The sequence below is a fragment of the Balaenoptera borealis genome (assembly GCF_965194805.1).
Source record: "Balaenoptera borealis genome assembly, chromosome: 2".
Lineage (NCBI taxonomy): Eukaryota > Metazoa > Chordata > Mammalia > Artiodactyla > Balaenopteridae > Balaenoptera > Balaenoptera borealis.
In genome coordinates, this window is record NC_138867.1 from 111,564,092 (window position 1) to 111,584,536 (window position 20,445).

The window sequence follows — 20,445 nt, forward strand, 5'->3', positions numbered from 1 at the left end:
TCAGCAGCAGAGACTCAAAAGGGCCTTGGGTCCTGAGGGAGGGGTTTGTAAGATGAGCAAGAACAGAGCATGTGTGTGAGCTCAGGGGGAAGAGTCCAGAGAGGTGGACACAGAATGAACAGGGACAGAGACTGTAACTGAGGGCACACAGGACATGGGGCAATGAGTCCAGAGATCAGTCTTAGGCAAGAAGAAATCGGAGGGTGGGGAATAGAAGTGGGTGTGGATGCAGACCTGAGTGGTGCCCTGGGGACAGAGACCAAGGAGGTCCTGAGCAGCAACCTCGGCATTCTCTGAGCTGAGAGAGGACAGGCCTGGGCTAATACTGGAGGGAGGTGGTGGGGCAGGGGCTGAGGGGAGACAGCTGTCATGGGAATAGAGGACTAACACCAACTGGAAACCCAAGAAAGAACTACAGCCAGAGGTCGTGGTGAGCCTGAGCATAGAGACCATGAGTCAGCAGTGGCTCCATCCTTGTCCATACACCACAGCAGACACACATGCTGGACAGGCTTTGTCTGGAGTGGTGAGTTACCTGGAAGCTCCCCTTTGGAGATTGTGTCTGGGTCCAGTTTGTATGTGTCCTGAAGTCTCATCAAGGCCTTGGCGGCTCCCGTTTCATCTTCATCAGTGGGAAAGAACTGTCGCTGCACTGACAGGTTGGCAATAAAGCCTTCCAAAGGAGAAAGTGAGAACAAAAGGTTACCCTGATCCAGGGACAGAATTTCACCTGGAACCAGACAGGCACCCACCGGAGGGTCTCTGGCTAGTGCAATCTCCCTGCCCCTTCCCTCAAAGGCTGTTTCCCCTTCCTCCAGGAAGCCCTCCTTGATGGTTCCAGTCCAGGGAGACCTCCCCTTTCTTACTCCTCACTGTACCAACTGCCTGTGCTGCTCATTTGGAAATGAAGAGAAAGGCCCCCTCACACTAATTAACACGTGGGAATCTGAGAGTCTTGGCGTGGAGATAGAAGGAAAAGAGGACAGCGAGGGTAACTGACAGGGACACAGGAAAGGACTCAGGGAGGACGTGCTGACCACTCAGTGAAAAACAAATCACATGGAAAACCTTGATCTAGGATTATTAGCCTGGCCAGGTAATCACAGACTCCTAGCCTACATCTCAGGTTAAAGAGCCCAAGGGACAGAAGTGGTCAACTCAGAGAGCCCAGCTGGCCACTCATTACTGACCACTGGCCCTTATCATCCAGAAAGGTGATGATGACAGTCCTGGAGGTGTTTGGTGCTGTCCCCACGCCAAGATTAGGGACTGGAGAATCATCTGACCAAGGCCAGTATTGAGGTGGGGCTGCACAAGCCCGGCATGGTTCCCCTGAGAGACCACACTGGGCCTTGCTCTGCTTACTAGGGCACTCCTACCACTCAGACCCACAATGAGCTCAGGGCATGAGTTCCCCAATTGTGGTGCTCAAGACCACAGCCTGGAGCCTGGGAGAGCCCCTGAGCACAGAAGCACCCAAGGAAGCTGTTTGGGGACTCCAAGCCCTAGTTGTAAAGCAAGATATACACCTCTTGCAATCTCAGGACTCCAGGTGGAGGCCAGGCCCTCCCATGCTGATTCAGGGGCTTCAGTTGTGCTCATAAGCTGAGAATTAGAAGGGGAAGTCCAAGGCCATTTCTTCTCTGGCCTCTTCCCCAGAGCAGCAGGACCCATAGCCACCTACTCCCACGACCTCAGGCTCAAACACCCACTTCTAGCCCTGCCTGGGGACCCAGGGACCAAGATGCTGCAACCCTGTCTTCCTCACGGCTGCATGGTCAGGGACTCTATGAGTTTACAATCCAGGGGGAAAAAATGCTTCCAGAAAAAAACCACATTGTTAGTATGTCTCCCTGCCTCCCCCTCTCCCCATTTCAGGGGAAAGAACTCTGAAAGAAAGAGGTGAAAACAACGTATTGCTGACTGGGGCTGTCCTGTCTCCCTCCGGGTAATTATAAGGTTTTCCAGAAGAACCAGATGTTGACGGCGGGGGATGGGTATGAAGAACAAGACTTGAGAACAGAAGATCATATGGGCAGGCTTATTCTCCCGCACTGCAGGCAGGACAGCCAGTTCTGAGCTACAGGCTCAGGCTGGGAGGCAGGGTCTGGGAAAGGCAGCCGTGGCTTCTGGAGGCAGTGAGCTCACTGGGCACAGCTCCGCCCAGCTGAGCTCACCAATCCCTGCCCAGAGGCCACCCTGCTCCCAGCCCAGCCCAGCCCAGTCTGGCCATTAAGGGCTAAAACGCCTCAGCCCGAGAGACGACAACGGGTCTGAAGTTAATCAGCACTTCCAACTCAGGGAGAAGAGACAGTGAGTCCAGCGGGGCTGGGCTCAAGGCTGGAATCAGAAGGGCCCACCTCCAGGCCTGCCCCACCATCTCCTGCTAAGAGGAAAATATTAGAGCATAGAAAGTACTACCATAGTAAAAGACTAAGCACAGTTAAAGCTTTAAATAAGTTCATACTCTAACCTGCAAATCCCACTTATAGGAATTTATCATAAGAAAATAATCAGAGATGGGCATAAAGATATGTGTAAGATTGCTGATAATCTGGAAACAATTCCACATCCACTGACTTGACCAGTTTTACACTACACCAGTATGACATATTACTGTCCAGCCATTAAAACCATGTTGCAGAAGAACATTTAAAGGACATATAGAGAAGCTGAAAAATTCAGGAAAACAGTATATGCTTATGTCACAAGTCTGCCAACAGATAATGTTTTCTTTCTAAAAGATATGAATGGGAATAAATTTAGATGAGGCCCGTGCTCCCCAGCTTGCACTGGTCCCACCACTTAGCCCACTTATCTTACTTTTGTTAATTCATTTGGTCCCTCAAAGCAAATAAGTTTGCATTCCACAATATATACGTATGATTCCATTTTTTAAAATGTATACACATGTGTAAAAAGACTAGAATTTTAACAGTGATTATCACTAGGCAATTGGATTAAGAACTGTAATTTTCTTATATGATTGTTTTTGTGTTTTCCAATGTTTCTATAAATATGTATTACTAAAGCATAATTAGAAAAAAGTCACTACCAAAAAAAAAAAGGGACCCAAAAACACTAGGAAAAGGCAAGAACTGATTTTTTTTTTTTTTTTTTTGACCACGTAGCACAGCATGCAGGATCTTAGTTCCCAACCAGGGATCAAACCCGTGCCCCCTGCAGTGGAAGCTCGCAGTCCTAACCACTGGACCACTAGGGAATCCCCAAGAACTGATTATTATAACATATTAAAAGCAAGGACAGACAACTGCCAGGTCCCCACAGAGATGAGAGCCACCGGACTGGCAGGCTGCATGTTCACACACTGCACGTGCACACCAACACCCCGACCCAGGACAGCCTCAGACCCACACTCCCCAGGTGCCAGCACACAGACATACTGGCTCACCCAACCACCTGCTCACTGTCCCTCACCTGCAGCTGAGTTCTGCAAGACAAGGTCCTCCAGCGCAGGCCAGTCTGTGTTTAGCCGCTTCACCAGTTTATAGGCATTCACAGGGTGGGACAGGTAGCCTTCAGGGTCAGCAGCTGACTTGCTGGTCAGGGCTTCCATTTTGTTGGCCCAGCTGCGGAACCAGAGAAAAAGGAAGGTTAACACACGGATCTTGACCTAGGGTAATTTTCCTGGTGAGATTCAGGGGGTCTCTATTTAAAAAGGAAAAAGCAGTGAGTCCTTAGCCCACATACTTAGCTACTCTGGGGGACTGGCATGAAGTAACCTCCAGGCCAGCCCCACATTGCCCCCTCACGGGCTTCCTCTTATGGGCACCCAGGATGGGTTCTGGTGCGGGGTGGGGGGGTGGTGTGGGGGAGGAGGGCTGGCTCAGGGTGGGTGTAGGGATTTAGGACATTAGACACCTCTTAATCTTGGAGAGCTTGGCTTCCTCCACCAAGATGTACTCCTTCAGGGACAGCACTAGGTCCTTCTCTGCATAAATCAGGTCTGTCATGTGCCCTGCAAGGGAGAGAAAAAAGGGCCAGTAAGAAATGGATGAGGGACATCCAGCTCCCGAACTTGGGGCACAAAACATCAGCTCAGAGGCAAGCCCCCTGGGCTAAGGGCATATCAACTCTCTTGGGATCATGGGGCCCTAGAGTTAAATGAGACCTAGACATTCGTATGGTCCTGGCCCCTAGCTTCAGGAAGAGAGAGGCAGAGGGTCCAACGCAATGTTAAGTGCACTGAGGACACCTTAAGGAAGAAACCCCAAATCTCATTCTCCCACTGCCACCCAGTTGGGTCATGTTACTGGGATATAGACATCCTGGGGGCTTCTCTGCTCAGAACTACACTCTAGTCCAGGAGAAAGTTGGTCAGAAATGCCAGGCAGCCCAGGAGCAGCCTCCACTACCCAGGGTGGAGGCTCAGCTGAGACAGCTGGCTCCCAGGAAGGACATCCAGGTCATCAGGGCTCAGAGGGGGAAACAGCAGCTCTCCCCAGATCTGGTCAAAACCAGTGGATGAGGCCATCCCACCCTGAATGAGAACAGGCCTCAGGCAGTGACATCCCCTGGCACATGAGTCAAGGATTGCTCAGGTAGACAATAGTCCTGTTGGCACATACCAATAGAAGTAAAGAATTCAGCCTGCACACAGCCCAGGACACCAAACCAGGCCACCAGCAACATGGATACCCAGAGTTTCATGGTCACAGAGGGCAGTGTCTGCAAGGCATTCAGTGATAGTAGTCATTAGATCAACAATGGTAACATATATACACACATTCAAACATGCCAAAATCCTGACCTAACACACAGAAGCCAGGGAAGATATTCAGGACCACCAGTGGAAAGATGCCAGGGTATAGAACCAGAGATGTATGCTTAATTCTGTCCCCTGCTCCAGGAGGCCAAGTGCCCTTGGGAGAGACTCTGCCTCTCGACTTCTGGTAACCACTGACAACACGGGAAGGCTGAATGGAGGCAGGGGCCGTGGACAACAGTCACCTCTGGGTCTAATAGTCTGTCAGTTCAAGATTCTGGCCCAGACCTCTTCTCTGTTTCTGTCTTTCCTTCCAACACAGGTGCGAGGACAGTGCCAGGTGCTGAGGACCCAGATGTAACACACAGTCCCTGCCCACAAGAAAACTGAAAGTATAGGAGAGACAATGACAGAAAGAGAACTTGACTCAATATGCCCCAGGGGACCCACACCCAAAATAAGGTGTACAGCAGATGGTGAGCCAGAAGAGAAATCAAACTGCTCCCTGCTGGTCTGCACCTGGCCACAGTTAGAGCAGACTGGGCAGACGCTGCTCTTCCTGTAGTGAGCTCCTTGGAAGACACTGTCCTCATGGAGAATCACCATTCTCAAATATTTACTAAAGACCCACATATGCCAGGCACTGAGCTAGGCACTCGGGATACAAAAATGAATCAGCCACACAGGGGCAAAACCTTAGGCCAGGCTGGGTTGCTGACATGAGTAAGAGGCCAGCTGCTGTCTTCTCATCAGCCTAGAAATAGCCAGACCCAGCTCTGAAGGCAGCAGGCACACCATGGGGCAAGCCCCACTGGCAGTGGACCCAAGTACACAATGGAAGCTTTGGACATCATCTCCCAGCTCAGCCATGCAGCCTGGAGCACGCTGAAGGAACAGCACCCACGTAAGCCCCAGTTCTGTCAGTCCCTCCTCTTCCTGCTCTACTTCAGCCAAGCCCCACTGGAAATTTACTGAGTGAAAACAAGGAATATAAAGGAAATACAAATGCTTTCTCTCCAAAATGTAAGCCTTATCTGACAGAATTCTAAGTCTGAGCTGACTAACGCCAGATCAGCAGTTTTTTGCCTGCGATGATTAGATGCACAGTCACACCCACCATTCCTCACCTCACCCTTTCAGAAGAAATTCCAATCCACTGTGGTTCCAGATTAGGCTCAGAGAAGCCCAACCACGACCCCCACCCTCAAACGGGTTCCTATATGAGGAAGAGGAGAGAATAAGTGAGTGTCCCCATTTGTTCATCCCCTGCCAAATGTCTGCAGAGCTGACATCATGCCCATCAATACCCTAGGTGTCAGGGGCCCAGAGATACACAGAACAAGATCCTTCAGCCCACAACCTACTGCAGGGTAGGGAGTATGGGCTAAGGGATCCATTATAAAGTTAGGGCAGCAGATGAAAGCAAGTCACCGAGAAGAGGTGAGACGGCCCAGCCTAGCCCCAAGGTAAAGCCCAGATCCCCTTTTTGCCAGCCACAAATCTGCTCCCAGGCCTCAGCATACCACATCTCCACCCCGGGATTCCAGAAGGCCTCTCTTCTTGCTTACGTAAGACCCATTCACAGGGTTAGGGTCTGCTCCTTGTACTTCAAGAGGCTTCATCCGCTCAGGAGAACACCTTCTGTATGTGTGTAGGGAGGGAACAGTAAAAACCCAGAGCCAGGAGGCTGTATCTGTGGACAATGAATCAGCCAACTACCCATCAGGCTGGGGTGATGGGAGAGCAGTGCCCAGGCAGGAGACCAGACCAAACACAGTTGGAAGTTGGGGGGCACCAGCGTTTGTCCCCTGTTCCATCAGCAGTTGCAGTGGCATGCCCATTCAGAGATCAGGTAACAAATTTAAGGGAGGGAGAAGCCTCTCTGTTCCTTTCGAGCCACCCTGGTGATACTGCCCATGGTTCATGCCTTACAGCACTCAGGAAAAAGCAGCCAAGTTCCTTCATTACATGAATACCAGCTGTCATTTCTCTGGAATGTGTTATCTGGCTTAGACTGAGCCTATCGACGAATCCCAGCCTGGAGGCAGAGCCCAAAGAATCACAGATGGGATTCTGGGCTGACCAAGAGCCTACGAAGTCCTGCTCTGATGGAGGAGGGGGATGACAACCCTGCTGGTCCAGAGAGCTAGGCGCTCCCACGCAGCCCCCAGACCGCCACAATCAACACTGCCACCCCAGGCAAAGGTACACTAGAGTCCCAGCCCATTTCCCCTGATCCTGAGCCCCCGAACATTAATTTGTATTAGGTGTACAAAAGGCCATCTAATCAGGGTCAGGCTGGGAGGAGGCAGTCTCCAAGAAAGACTGTGTGCCACAGTATGGGAAAAGCCAACCACCTACATGCCCCCCATCCCATCTCATACCTATACCCAGAGTTTGCTTATGACAGAATAAGTGGGAGCATGTATGCCTGCCCAGTGCCCCCACCAGTGTCCAGTGCTGTCAAAAGCCCTCCAGGAAGCCTCAGAAATCCATACTGAATAGGCCTAGAAATGGGCAACATTGAGGCCCCTTTTATGAAAATAAAGTATCACCAAGTCTGAACAGAAAACCAATACTGAGTTTTATCTGAGCTGCATCCCAAGTTTAGAGCAAAGTCTGGCCCAACAAAAACAGCAAAAAAAAAAAACCCTCACCGCAGACTTGTTCATTCCAGGAAACTGTAACAACAGAAGATGTTACATTTCTTCCAAACAGTGGATTGTTATGGATTGTGTAAGAATGGACACTGTGTGCACATTAACATTGAGAGAAGATCAAAGCATCCTGTTAAGTGAGAAAAGCTCCCAAACAATATGTACTCTATGATTTCATTTTTATAAGGAAAAATTTTTATATATGGAAATTTACATACCTGCATATATATGCAAGCGGAGAGTCATAAATCTAGTTGTATCTTGGTGAAATAATTTTATTTTTCTCTTTATGTTTACTTGTATTTCCTAATCTTTCTACAAGGAGTTCTATGAGAAATTTAAAATATATTTCATATTTAAAATGAAAAGAAAACAAAGCAGGCCCTCTCAAATGGACTCTAAAGTGGCCCAGCAGCCTGAGTTTGGACCCCCACGGGGAGGTCCTCCAAAGCCTGCCAACACCCCAGTGACAATAATCACCCACCAGGCGACCGGCACTATTTCTAAGCACAGGACAATTCCAAGACATACAATCACATGCCTTAGCAAGCCCGCTCTTTGGAAAGGACGTTTACAACCTGGCCAAATGACCATGAAAAGATGTTTCCAACTGCAAACCAGCAGCGTCCTTAGCTTCTCCCCTTACCTCATCAGGCAGGAACCTCTGCCAAGCTCCCAGCTGCAACCCAAATGCAACAGCTTGAGTTTTAACAATGTATTTGTCTGGCTTAGCTCTGAACAAGAGGCTGCCTGCCTTCTGTGAAGGGGCAAAATGAGCCTGAACAGGGCTCCCCACAGCGGCCTTGCCTCCCAGTAGCGTGGCCAACTCTGAAATGGCAGAGCCAAGAGGACCTGCGTGCTCAACCCAGGAAGAGTTCAACAGAGGCTCCAGGAGGCCCTACCACCTATGTACATGGATGTCCATTTGGGCCCATAAGCTGCTCTCACTGGCACCCCAGGGAAGGATGGAAGGCACTCTACTCTCCCTACCTGATGTCATGCCTCAATCATCACCCTGATCTGAGCCACCCCTAAGTCCCTCTTGCAGCTATACTGGCCCCTACCTGCACTGGTCTCTCATCTTACGTGGCCTCCCTCCCACCTCTGCTCTACAAAATAGCCATCACAGCTTACTACAGCCCCTCGTTTGGTCTCTTTCTCCCTAAGAACCCGCCGAAGGCTCTCCACTACTCTCAGGACAAAGTCCAAATTACTTAGTCCTAAGGGCCTTTTTGACTCTGTGTGACCTGGCCCTACTGCCCTCTCCAGCCCCATCTCATGACTCCAGGTTTTATACCTTTAACTACCACATCACATGAAAAACATTCTCCTTCACTGAGAACCTAACAAAGCCTAGATGTTCATGCATACCTATCCTTATCCAGTTGTCCCTCAGTATCCACAAGGGATTGGTTCCAGGAGGCCCCACAGATACCAACATCCACAGATGCTCAAGTCCCTTATATAATAGGTGTAGTACAGTCAGCCTTCCGTATCCACAGGTTTTACATCTGCAGATATGGAGGGCTGACTGTAGTTTCTCAATCCAGTACCTGGACATGTTGACTTGTACTTCCCACGTGGGTACCATCAAAACCACAAAGTCTCCTGCTTCAGTAACTAGACAATTAAGTAGCAGAAAAGGCCGTACAAATCAACATTCAAAAGCCAGTTGGGTTTTCAATCAGTCTTGGCAAAGACTTGGCAGTCCAGGTAAGACTACCTTATAAGGTACTACCGGAAAGAATAAAATCCACACACCACTATACTGGATGAATCTGACATACCTCCTTGTACTCTCTTGGTCTCACCTGCCTCCTGGGCCGTGGGCCACTTGCTCTGCCTCAGACCCAGTGAAGGAGACTGTGCAGGCCCCAAATCTCTGACTCCTCCTGCTACTTCCAGACTCCAGCGAAGCGCCACGCTGACCTCCCCATGGGCTGCTGGAGGGCCCTGGGAGTGCAACTGAGGAGTGAGCATGGGGGAATTAACTCCTCCTAGGGCAACTGTGACCAATGAAGGACAGAAACAAGAGGACGTCAGCAGATAAATTCCCTCTCCAGGCCTTCACTGAGAAACTGTTCTGCAGCACGGAGCTTCTGTAGAGCTCACCCAGAGATGTCCTGCACGGCTGAGCAACTAGTGTATCTCTGTGCAGACTGGTCAGCTTGCTAAAGCACCACCTTGTATTTGCTTCGCCTCCTTCTCGACCTCACTTTTATTTTCCCTTACCCTTGCTACTCTGCAACTTACCTTCTAACAAAGCATTAAGTACTTAAGCTCTGCTTTGGGGTCTGTTTTCTAGGCTAAGATAACCACTATTCATTTTTCCAAAAATCTTTCATTTCTACCATCTAATCCTCACCAACACCTTGTAAACTAGATAACCATCTCCATTTGAGATATAGATATATAAGATACATAACTGAGGCTGAGAGTTTCCTGCGCACCTCACATGCTACAGGAAATTACTGGCAGAGCCCAGACTCAAATCCAAAACATACTTTCTACTATATATTGCTGCCTTCAATCCTACTCAGTAACATCTGTTGTCTTATAGCACAAGGACTTCCCAGAAGGAGGAGCCACACTTTGGCCTAGCAGAACAGGCCTGCCCAGGTCAAGGACTTTATTGTGGTTCACAAAGCAGCCTCATGACGTCCGTGGCTGGATCCCACCAGAAGGCAGACAACAACATGGACCCAGAAGACAAAAACATGGTGCCTCAAGTTCAAGTGAGCAGTCACTCCTGCCCAGACATCACAGCACTCACAAATGACCAAATGGCCCAGCTCAGGGCAAGACAGTACAGTCTAGTAGGCAGGCACACCCACCCTGGGGTCAGAGAGCCCCAGAATTAAAGCTTAGCTCCACAATCACTTCCAGGCTTTGGGACCTTAGACAAGTTACAGGGTCTCTTTGAGCCTCAGTTTTCCCATATATTTAACAGTGAAAATATTAGAATCTGCATATCACAGGGCTGTTTTGAAGACTGAATAAGATGACAGATGTCAGTGGGCAGCCTAGCACCAGGCACAACTTATACCAGTCATGAGCACCAAGGGTACTAGAGGAACGGCAATAGACCTGAAGCAGCCAGCTTCCCAGCTGATCCCTGGAGAGAAAGACGGTCCAGTCTAGGGGACAGTGAAGATGAAAACAAGACAGAAATTGAATCTCTTAACACTCCATGTCCCAGGAGTGTTAAGAGATTCAGCAGAGGGTGGAGTCAGGCGTAATGCAACATACTGACCATCAGGGAATAACTCTGGAAACTGGTCAATCACTGGCTCTAACTCTCACCAAGGAAGGAAAGTTCTCTGGCAAAAACAGGTGACTGGACCAATACTCTAGAATCTCACGTATTTCTATGTCTCTGACCTGCTCACTCTGAGTTCCTACAAGTACCAGGCCTCAGGATCGCGGCCACACCCTGGGCCCTCAGGAGTGCCGGGTACAGAGCAGGCTATGTTTCAGCAAGCACTTCGTGAAAGGTCTAGAGCAGATGGTGGTCTGTGATCAGGTCTAGAGCAGATGCTGGTCTGTGATCCTATTAGAGCTGGGGAACTCATTACCCAAACATTTAATCCTCTGCCCTGCAATGACACCACTTGAACAAACACTCTCTCCTAGGTCTCCTAGACCTAGGTCTCCTCGGTCTCTAATCCAGACTTTTCATGCTCCTCTTCTCCTTCTGAGAATAAAAACTATATCCCTCATTCCACATCTCCAGCTCAAACCCCAGAGACCACAGGAGCCACCAGCCCTCTCTGCTCAAGAACAGACTGATGTCCCATCCTGGTGCACTTCAAAAGTTCAAATTGCTAGACTCGAGCAATGTTTTCAAAGCTTAACCCTCACTCTAGCACCCTGTCTGGGCTTGCACGTGCCTGCATCACAGCATCTCCTGCCAACTTCCATCTGCATAGAATTAAACTCTTGAGAGATCCCAGGAGCCAGGGACACACCGGCCAGACCAATGCACACTACAGCCAGCGTGGCCACACACTGGCCAAGGTCTTACATCCAGTCTCAGACCCTCCCAAGGATGTGGGAGGGCAGAGTCAAAAGGGGAGGTTCTCTCAGGAAATGAGCAGACCCCAGATTCGCTCACCCCACTCATTCCTCAGGGCTGCACCCATGCGGTCTCTCCTTCTCATGAGCACTGACACTCTGAGCTCCTCCCTGGCACATGACCACCTGCCAACATGAAGCAGCAATCTCAGAGAGACTGTGAGCCACCCATGGGCAAGGATAGTGCCACCGCCACTGCCTCCTTTCCCTCCTCCCTCATTCCAGCCCCAGGTACACTTTAAGCAGAAGCCCAGCACACAGGAGGTACTCCAGGAATGAACAGAGATTGGCTGTGGCCAGGCTAAACCAGTGACAAAGCAGGCACTCTCCTGGGCACACCCATTTCAGAGCATTGGACAGGGTAGAAGGGCCTATCACAAGCCACAGACAATGCTCAGTCGCCATCATGTCTGCCTGCTGACCTCTCAGAGAACTAGGGTGGCCCAGTATGACAGCATCTCTGGGATGAGGCCCCCAGCCAACACACTCCAACTCTGCTACGTGGCTTCCTTGGCTGGGTCACACAGCGCGTGGGCTTGGCCGTCTACAAATGAGACCCAAGGATAAAAGGATTCAAAACCCAAACATCTTATGAGTAGGGAGAACTAAACAGAGAGGCTGGCCCTTGAGGCCCAGAATAAAATGAGAGACTGCACCCTGGAAGCTTCAGGGGCCGTTTAAGCACAAGCCAAAGGAAACCATGGTTCATTTAACAGAGAACTAAATCATGGAACCTGCTATCCCAGATGTGATACGGGCAGCAGCTTGCAAAACCATTCTATAAATTCTTAGGTGGACAGTGTATCTCTGCAAAATCAGGAACATTTGAGAATGCCCTAAGCTACAAAGCAATGTTCCCCAACTCCTGCTCTCAGGGCCAGGATCTCTTGCAAAAGCACTGAGGTTGCTGAGCTTCAGATGGATTACATCAAGCAACACAAGCCTTAGGTGTCACTCTACAGCAGAATACACCAGTCTCAGCCTTGGGAGGGACTCTGATGTTCTTCTACACCACCTTAAAGGTGTCAGATTAGAAAACAGAGGCCAGGGGCCTCTGCCCTGAAGAAGGAGGGTTTATGCTGATCCATGTTTATGCTGCAAGGGTTCACTGAGCATCCTCCACATACAGGGCACAATACCAGGCACTGTCCTCTCACTTGAAGCTCTTTGGACAGGGTCCATGGGCAACTATTCCCTAAAGTGTCCCTTCCCCCATCACCTTGCTTCCACTAGAGTGCCCAGGTCTGCTTCCACTCACACACGCTGTTCCTCTGTCCGGCTTACCCTTTCTACTGCCTTCATCTGACCACTCCTGCTCATGGGTCACCTCCTCCAGGAAGCCCTCTGGCTTGAAGCATCCTGTCCTCTACCAAGTACCCACAGTCCGGTGCTCCCTCCCAGCACAGCACTCACCACACTGCCTGGGGCCTGGCCTTTCCTGGTCTTCCAGTCCGCCTGCCCCACTGGGCTAGCAACTCCTTGCAGTTTCTGATACGCAGAAGGGTCCGTTTGTTGAATTAATTAACTAGTTACAAGTCTCCGCGCCTGCTGAGGCAAAACCATGCAGGTTAGAAAAGGATGTCTGGAGGGGGAAAAAAGAAAAAGAAAAACAAAACTTTCTCATCCAACAGCCTGTCTTAAGGCGCAGCAAGCGGGGCCAAGGCCGCAGACTCCCAGCCCTTTGGAGGCAGGATGGTGGACCTCCCTAACACTAAGCGGCCCCTCAGGGCCTGCCCGCCGCCCCTGCCACCGCCTCCAACCTCTGGCAGCCCTCGGGCCAGGCCGCCCCTTCCCGGGAGCCTGACAGGCGGGGCGGCCACGCTGACCGCCAGGCCCGGCCGCCCCGAGGGGACCGGCAGGAAGGGCGCGGCTGACCTCACCACCCTGAGCTCGGGGAGGGGACGCGGCGGCGGGACAGGAACCCACAAGGGTGTAGAAACGGAGCAGAGGGCGCGGGGCTGCGGCCCGGACGGCGCGACCCCCGCTCCGCAGCTCCCAGACCCGCGCAGGCAGAAGGCTCGAACCGGCGACCCCAACCCGCGCCCGAGCCCCGCGGCGGACCCGGGGGCCGGGCGCGCGGGACGCTCACCCGGACACGCGCCGCTCCCGGCGTTTCCAGAACCTCCCGCGGCGGCACCCAACCCGCTCGGCCCCTCCTCCCTCGGCGGCTCCACCTCCCGCCGTCGCCGGGCTCCGCCCGCTTGAGCTGCAGCCACGTCCCCACCTCCCGCCCCGCCCCCCGCTCCCCCGCCCGCGGCCCCTGGCTCCGCGCCCAGACAGCGTCGGCCAGGGGTCACTACCACAACCAGCGACCCCCGGGAAGGCCGAGGCCGCCCGGCCGCACGGGAGCCGGGAGCGGGCCTGGGGCCGGCCGCCCGCGCCCTTCATGCTGCCCGCCGCTCTCCGCACGTACGCGGCGTCTCCTTGGCGCCCGCACCTGTGGGACTCGGCCCGCCCTCCTCCCCGGCCCCTGGGCGGCTGGAGAGGGGCCCACGACCCTATCCTGAAGCCGGTGCTGTCGAGGGGAGCATCCCTGGATGCTGGCCAGCTACCCTGGCCCCAGCTCATGCCCATTTCCTCGGTGGTCCTGCTGTATACACGGCTCCTACTGCCGCCTCCCCATCATCACCACCATCAGGTTACAGGGGGTGGGGTCACCCGGCCCAGGAGCTGGATTATCAGGGATGGGGACAGTGGAGAAGGACCTGAAGAAGACTGGAGACCTGGCATCCACCCCCAGGGCCAAGCTCCCAAAGGAATGCAGACTGTCCCCAGCTCCTGGATCCGACACTCCTCCTGGGGATGTATGTGTGGGTGAAAGGGTTGATGAGAAGGGAGCGTATCAAAGACGGGGGGAAGGGGGGCACGCTGGAGCCAACCTTCGTTTTCCCCAAGCCCTTACATACAACATGGGCCAAAAACAGTGGGCACTTCCTTCAGCCAATCCAGGCTGGGAGGGAGTGAAGGCAGGGATGCTGCAAATCTCAGCCTGGGCTAGAGGAGGCCCTGGCCACCAAGCAGGTTCCCACGCCTGTTCTGTGAACCTTCCTGGTCATGAATGAGGGGAAACAGTGTCTGAGAATCTCATCAGAGAGCTAGGCCAGAGTGGGAGGTGCTCAGCCTCCGCCCAGTCCAGTGTGGGGATATTCCCTATGGCACACCATCCAGGCTGGCAGCCCAGACCTGGGGAAGGCATGGACACACAGAAAAATACACACAAGACACATAAAACACGGAATGAGCCACTGTTCCGCCCTTCCTCAGCCACCAGCTGACCTCCCCAGAGCTCAACTAAAACCAAACAGAAATCTTCCTGCCTCTGCTACATCCTGTTATGCCGCAGGAGTCTCCCTCTGTCTGCCCAGGTCCTCCCATCCTCTCCCCCTTCTCAGGAGCTTGCCCTGTGGATCACCCCTTCTCTCACTTGAATGTTAAACCTCTCCCCAAATGGATCCATCCCTTGACCTGTAAATATTTTCAGGTCTCTAGTATGGAAACAAAACCCTCATTAGACCCCACCAACTATTGCAATGTCTCTCTCCTTCCAACCACAGCAAAATTCCCCGAAAGAGCAGTCTGTCCTCACTTTGCTCCCACCCCTCAGAACCCTGCAGTGGGCCTTCTGGCCCCCCGACAAGACCAAACCAGATCTCAACAAACTCTCTATAACCTCCAAGTCTAAATTCAACAGCCACTCTTCAGTCCTCATCTGCCAAAGCCCCCAGCAGCACCTCACACCCAGCAGTGTTTGGCCACTGTCTCCCTTGAACACTCATTTCCCTCTGTTGCCACTATCATTTCTCGCCACCTCTGCCCAGGCATCTTCGCCCCCAGCTCACCCTCCTTTCCCTCTCTGCCCATTAGTCGGTAAAGGTTGGTGGTTCCTCAGAGTTCAGGCCTAGGCGCTCTACTTTCCTCTCCTCTTTCTATAATTCCTATACACAGATGACACAAATTTCTCTCTCTACGCTTGCCCTGACTCCTGAGCTCCAGACGCGTATGACTGGCTGCTGAGTCTACATCTCCGCTGAGTGTCCACAGGCACCTCAATCACAACGTGCCCAACGCTGAGTTCATGCTCTCTCCCCTTCCCCCACCCCCATACCTCTCATATTCCCTGCTTCACTGAGGGAGCCATCCGGCCCCCTGCACCACCACCAGTTACCTAACCAGAAGCCTGGGAATCACCCTCAGCACTTCCCTCTGCCCCGCCCCCAAACCCTGTCCTTCCATATCCCACGTCCATTCAATTCTACCACCTAAATCCCTCTCTAATTCATTCATTTCTCTCCATCCTCTTTCACTTGAATGATTGCAACAGTTTCCCGGCTGGCTGTCCCCCTCCATTCTTACTTCCTCCCGTCTCTCTTCCACACGGCAACCACAGTGACCTCCTCAGAAGGCAGATCTGAACCCATCACTCTCAGCTTAGTAAATTGCATTGTTCTTAGGAAAAATCCTCAAAGTGGCCTATAAGGCCCGGCATGGTTTGGTGACTGCTCACTCCTCTAGCCACACTGACCTTCCCCTCCAGTCCCTCTAACTGGCCATTCTCCCTCCCCATTCCACTCCCAGGCCTTTTCACATGCTGTTCTTTCTGTCTAGGAAAATGTCCCTCCTCCCCAGTTAAATCCTTCAGATCCTCCCAGAGGGAATTTCCTCGCTTCCCTGGCCAGGTCAAAATCTCCTATCACAGCCTCTCATGTCCTACATGCTTCCTAACACTTGCTACAGTTGATACAGTTGAATGATTGTTTGATTCATGTCTGCCCCCCCTCCCCCCACACACACACACCACTGGCCTGGGAGTATGTAAACAATGTGTGTTTTGTCCATCATGACATCCTCAGCAACTACCACAGAACTGAGCTCAATAAATATTTCATGATTATATGAAGGGATGGGTGTCTCCTTAATGCCTTGCTCCACATAACCATAGCCAAAGTTCCGACTAAAGCCTCCACAGGGCCTCAGAGTCCTGGACCCCACTCATTCCTCAGTGTCTGCTTCTATTCCTCTTCTGTCTCTTATAAGGATACTTATTGGACTTAAGACTCACCTGGGTAATCAGGATGATCTCACCTCATGATCCTTAACTTAAATTACATCTGCAAAATTCCTCTTTCTAAATAAGGTCATATCCACAGTGTCCAGGTATTAGGACATGGACATATCTTTTCAGGGCCACAATTCAACCTACTACACTTGACATTCCCTCATGCCCTCCAGGGGCTCCTGGACCCCTTATAAATCCTTGGCTCTTAGTTCTGAATCTCCAGCCCAGGCCCACTCCAGACCCACATAGCCTTTTCTTTGAGGCCACTTGTTAGGTGAACTCATTATCTCCCCACACTCTACCTCACACTGCCCACAGTTCCTTCCACCCCAGCATTTCCCATATCTCAGGAAGCAGAATCAACATCTCCTGGTCATTTCCATTTTCTTCCCCACCACATTCCCCCACTGTAGATCTTACCTGGTAGATCACTCAATCCATTTACTGCTCTCCATTCCCGTAGCCACAGCTCAAATTCAGGACACCACCATCTCTTACCTGGATGGTCCATCCTGGCCCACAGCTTCCACTCAGCTCCTTCCATCCTTATTCCATGCCACAGGCAGAGTGATATTTTAACAGTGTGATTCTGATCATGTCATTTCCATACATAGAACCTCTCAAAGGTGTCCCTGCCACAAGGATAGACACAGATCTCACCAAGGCTGCCAATCCCCTTTATACAGCCCTGATGGCCTCTCTTATCATGTGTAGCCTCAAACTTGATGCTCCAGCACCTGAGGCATTTTTCAGTTCCCTGACCTTTGACTGTGTCATTCTTCCTGTCTGGAACACTCCAAAAGGTTTTCCCTTTGGACCAAGCCTGAGCCAGGTCCCTGCATAGACCCCATAACTCTTCGTGGATGAATTTCATGCAAGCTATCTGACTCTCATTTCTACTTCCTTCACCACTTTGCCTTCCTAGGAATGGGGGCTGCTTCTGTCCTGTTTACCACTATGTCTCCAGCTCTAGCATAGGGCCTGGAAGCCAGGACCTAGAGAGGGAGTGGGGAAGAAAAATACATGAATAAATGAATGAATGAATGAATGAACATCCCCCACTAATGTGGCCTCCAGCAGGCCTCACTAAGCACACCCATTTTGGGTGACTTAATAAATCAACAGCCATCTTGAGCAGCCATGTCACACTCCTTTCCCCGACATCTACTGTGTAAATAAAGTCACACCTCCCTTCTGGTAATGGCTCTATCCTATTCGTTCATGCATTCATTCCACAAACATTTGCTGGGCACCAGTTGAGGCCCTGGCTGGGGATTCAGAGACCATGAAGATCAAAGGGGCTCTGTCTAGTGGGGAAAACTGGCAGGTGAACAGAGGCCCACAAAGCAAACTTACCCAGGGAGGGAAACACCCAGCCATTTCCAACTGGTGACAGAAGGTGCTACCTGCCTAGTCCCAGTCTTAGAGACCCTTCCCAGGCTCAAGATCAGGTATGCACTGCCACCATTGACCCCAGCCTGGCCAGGGGCATTGCCAAATGAAGCCCTAGCCCCATGCTGTCCCTAAGTGACAGCCCTGGCCAATGGCTCCTCAAAGCAGGCTAGACTTGTCTGCCCACCACCCTCATCCCAGGAGAAGAACCTGGTATCTCTCCAGAAAAGGATGGCAAAAATATCTGTGCTGGATGGACAGGTAACTGGATGAATGGGAAGGCAGGTGTGGTGCAGGCTTTCCCTCTAAACAGAGGCATCCTCAGCTTGCCCTGCTCCTGCCTTCCCCCACTCACCTGTGATCCCTGCCCTGGAGAAGGGGAAGGGACAACTTCCACTGCCTGACACTGAGTCCTCTCTGACTGCTGATGGCACTTTCAGGGCCTGGCAACTACCACAGTAGCTGGAAGCCTGGTCAGGGTTTATGAGCACCTGGTCCCTCCATGGGATTCCCCAGAGCAGGGCTCCCGGGATTAACGAAGGCCGCAGAGGGTATTATACATACACATCTGTACCTTTCAGCGCCGTCAGCATAGAGCTGTCCACTGGACTTTGGGACCAACCCTCCCCTCCAGGTTCCTCCTTTAGGGACCAAGGAAAGACTGGATGTGTCCCAATTGACCAGCACTTTTGACTCAAGGCCAGTGAGAGAGGGTGCAGCTTGAGTGGGGCCACCTAGTGGTGGCCTCACTGGTTCAGAAATAGGGCCTTGCCAGGTAGTCTGGTCTTACAGCCTGGTGTAGGACCCTGGGGTAGAGACAAAGAATCTGGCAGAAACCCCAGGAGCCTACAATGCCAGCCCTGGACAGGGCCAAGTGGGTCCCCACAGAGTGCCCACCTGGTGCATGCAAAAGATGAGGCAGGCCTGATAGAATGCCAACAAGTCCCCTCCTAGCTGCCTCCCCCACGGACCCCTGCAGCCCAAGCAGAGCCAGCACAAGCTGGGCTGTCATTACAGGGTGGAGAGAGGCATCCAGGGCCTCTGGGAGCCATAATTATGCAGCAGGTCCAGAACAGGCCCTCAGGGTTGAGCCAGTGGGCTTAGACTTCCGCTTCCCTCCTCACCACACTCTCTCCACTTCCATCTTGAGCAAGGAGCTTCTGGGCTGGTGCAAATACCCAGAGGGCCAGGAGTTAGCTAGGTATGGTGCTTACAAATCTTGATATTTTAATGCATACAGTGTAAATATGTTTTTAAAAATTATTATTATTACAACACAGAAACTCATCCCACCCCCACTCCCATCCCCGTCCCTCCTCCCCCAGCATTGGGCTGGGTAAGGATTAGGGATGGGTGAGGATGAGGTGAGAGTGGGGATAGTTATTGGACATCTGACTTAGCTACTGTTTAAAAGGCCGAAAGTTCAGTGGTTTTACTATTTTTTTCAGGCCTTGTCAAAATGTCAGGAAGCCAGTATAGCAGAGGGTAGAGGAGAAACGAGAGGTGAGGCTGCAGAGGTCCTGGGGCAGATCACCCTTCGTGGGCCCCAAAAAATGGATTTGGATGTGATGCTGAAGGCAGGGAGCAGCCACCCCCGAGTGAAAGCTAGGGAGGAGCAGGATCCCATTTGGAATCTAGGAAGAGCACTCTGTCTGCCTGCTGACGGGGAAGGGGGAGAAGGAGGAGCAGAGCCTGGAAGCGACTGGGGACGGGGCTGGTGCAAAGTCTACATGACAGCTGATGGTGATCTGAAGTAGGGAATGGCAATGCATAGAGAAAGAAGGGGGAAGATTTAAGAATTCATAAGGAGGTAAAACAGGAAGGCTATGTTCATTCATTTATTCAACAAATATTTACTGAATGCTCTGCTCCCCATTCTGCGCTCCCTCTTCGGGATGAGGCCCTACTTCACATCCAGAATGAGATCTTTTCACCCTTGGCTCCCTCAGCCCTGCCGTTGCAAAGCAGGCCCTGCTAAAGGAAATCAGTGGCAGCCCTCAGAAAACACAAGAATGGGGAGCAAGTTGGTTACCCCCAGAGAACACACCAGCACCCTTTGGAGTTTTAGACTGACATGGAATCCTAATCACACATCTGGTTTCCTCAGTCGTGAGGCTCCTTCTACAACAAGGTAACCACCCAGTTAATGATGGTCTTGGCACTAACTTATTAATGTCACCCTTCCTCTCCCTGTGCTTCATTTCCCCCTCCTATTTTTAATTAATTAATTATTTATTTTTTAAAAATAAATTTATTTATTTATTTTTGGCTGCATTGGGTCTTCGTTGCTGCGCACGGGCTTTCTCTAGTTGCAGCGAGCAGGGGCCACTCTTCGCTGCCGTGAGTGGGCTTCTCATTGCAGTGGCTTCTCTTGTTGTGGAGCACAGGCTCTAGGCGTGCCGGCTTCAGTAGTTGTGGCACGCAGGCTCCGTAGTTGTGGCTTGCGGGCTCTAGAGTGCAGGCTCAGTAGTTGTGGTGCACGGGCTTAGTTGCTCCATGGCATGTGGGATCTTCCCGGACCAGGGTTCGAACCCGTGTCC

General features: G+C 51.8%; 1 protein-coding gene across 16 annotated transcripts in view; it reads right to left on the reverse strand.

Moving 5' to 3' along the window:
* Positions 1 to 20,445, reverse strand: part of LOC309622791 (prolyl 4-hydroxylase subunit alpha-2) — a 75,919-nt gene that overhangs the window by 24,560 nt on the left and 30,914 nt on the right. For 5 of the 16 annotated variants that reach the window (XM_082378947.1, XM_082378946.1, XM_082378956.1 and 2 more), the window contains exons 1-6: positions 13,547 to 13,666; positions 12,871 to 13,002; positions 4,590 to 4,689; positions 3,883 to 3,979; positions 3,439 to 3,590; positions 536 to 673 (exon numbers count right to left, since the gene is read on the reverse strand). In XM_082378947.1, coding sequence (XP_082235073.1) covers positions 536 to 673; positions 3,439 to 3,590; positions 3,883 to 3,979; positions 4,590 to 4,671 — 469 coding nt within the window. In that variant the 5' untranslated portion in view covers positions 4,672 to 4,689; positions 12,871 to 13,002; positions 13,547 to 13,666. The other 11 variants (XM_082378948.1, XM_082378943.1, XM_082378949.1 and 8 more) reach the window with 7 other exon arrangements.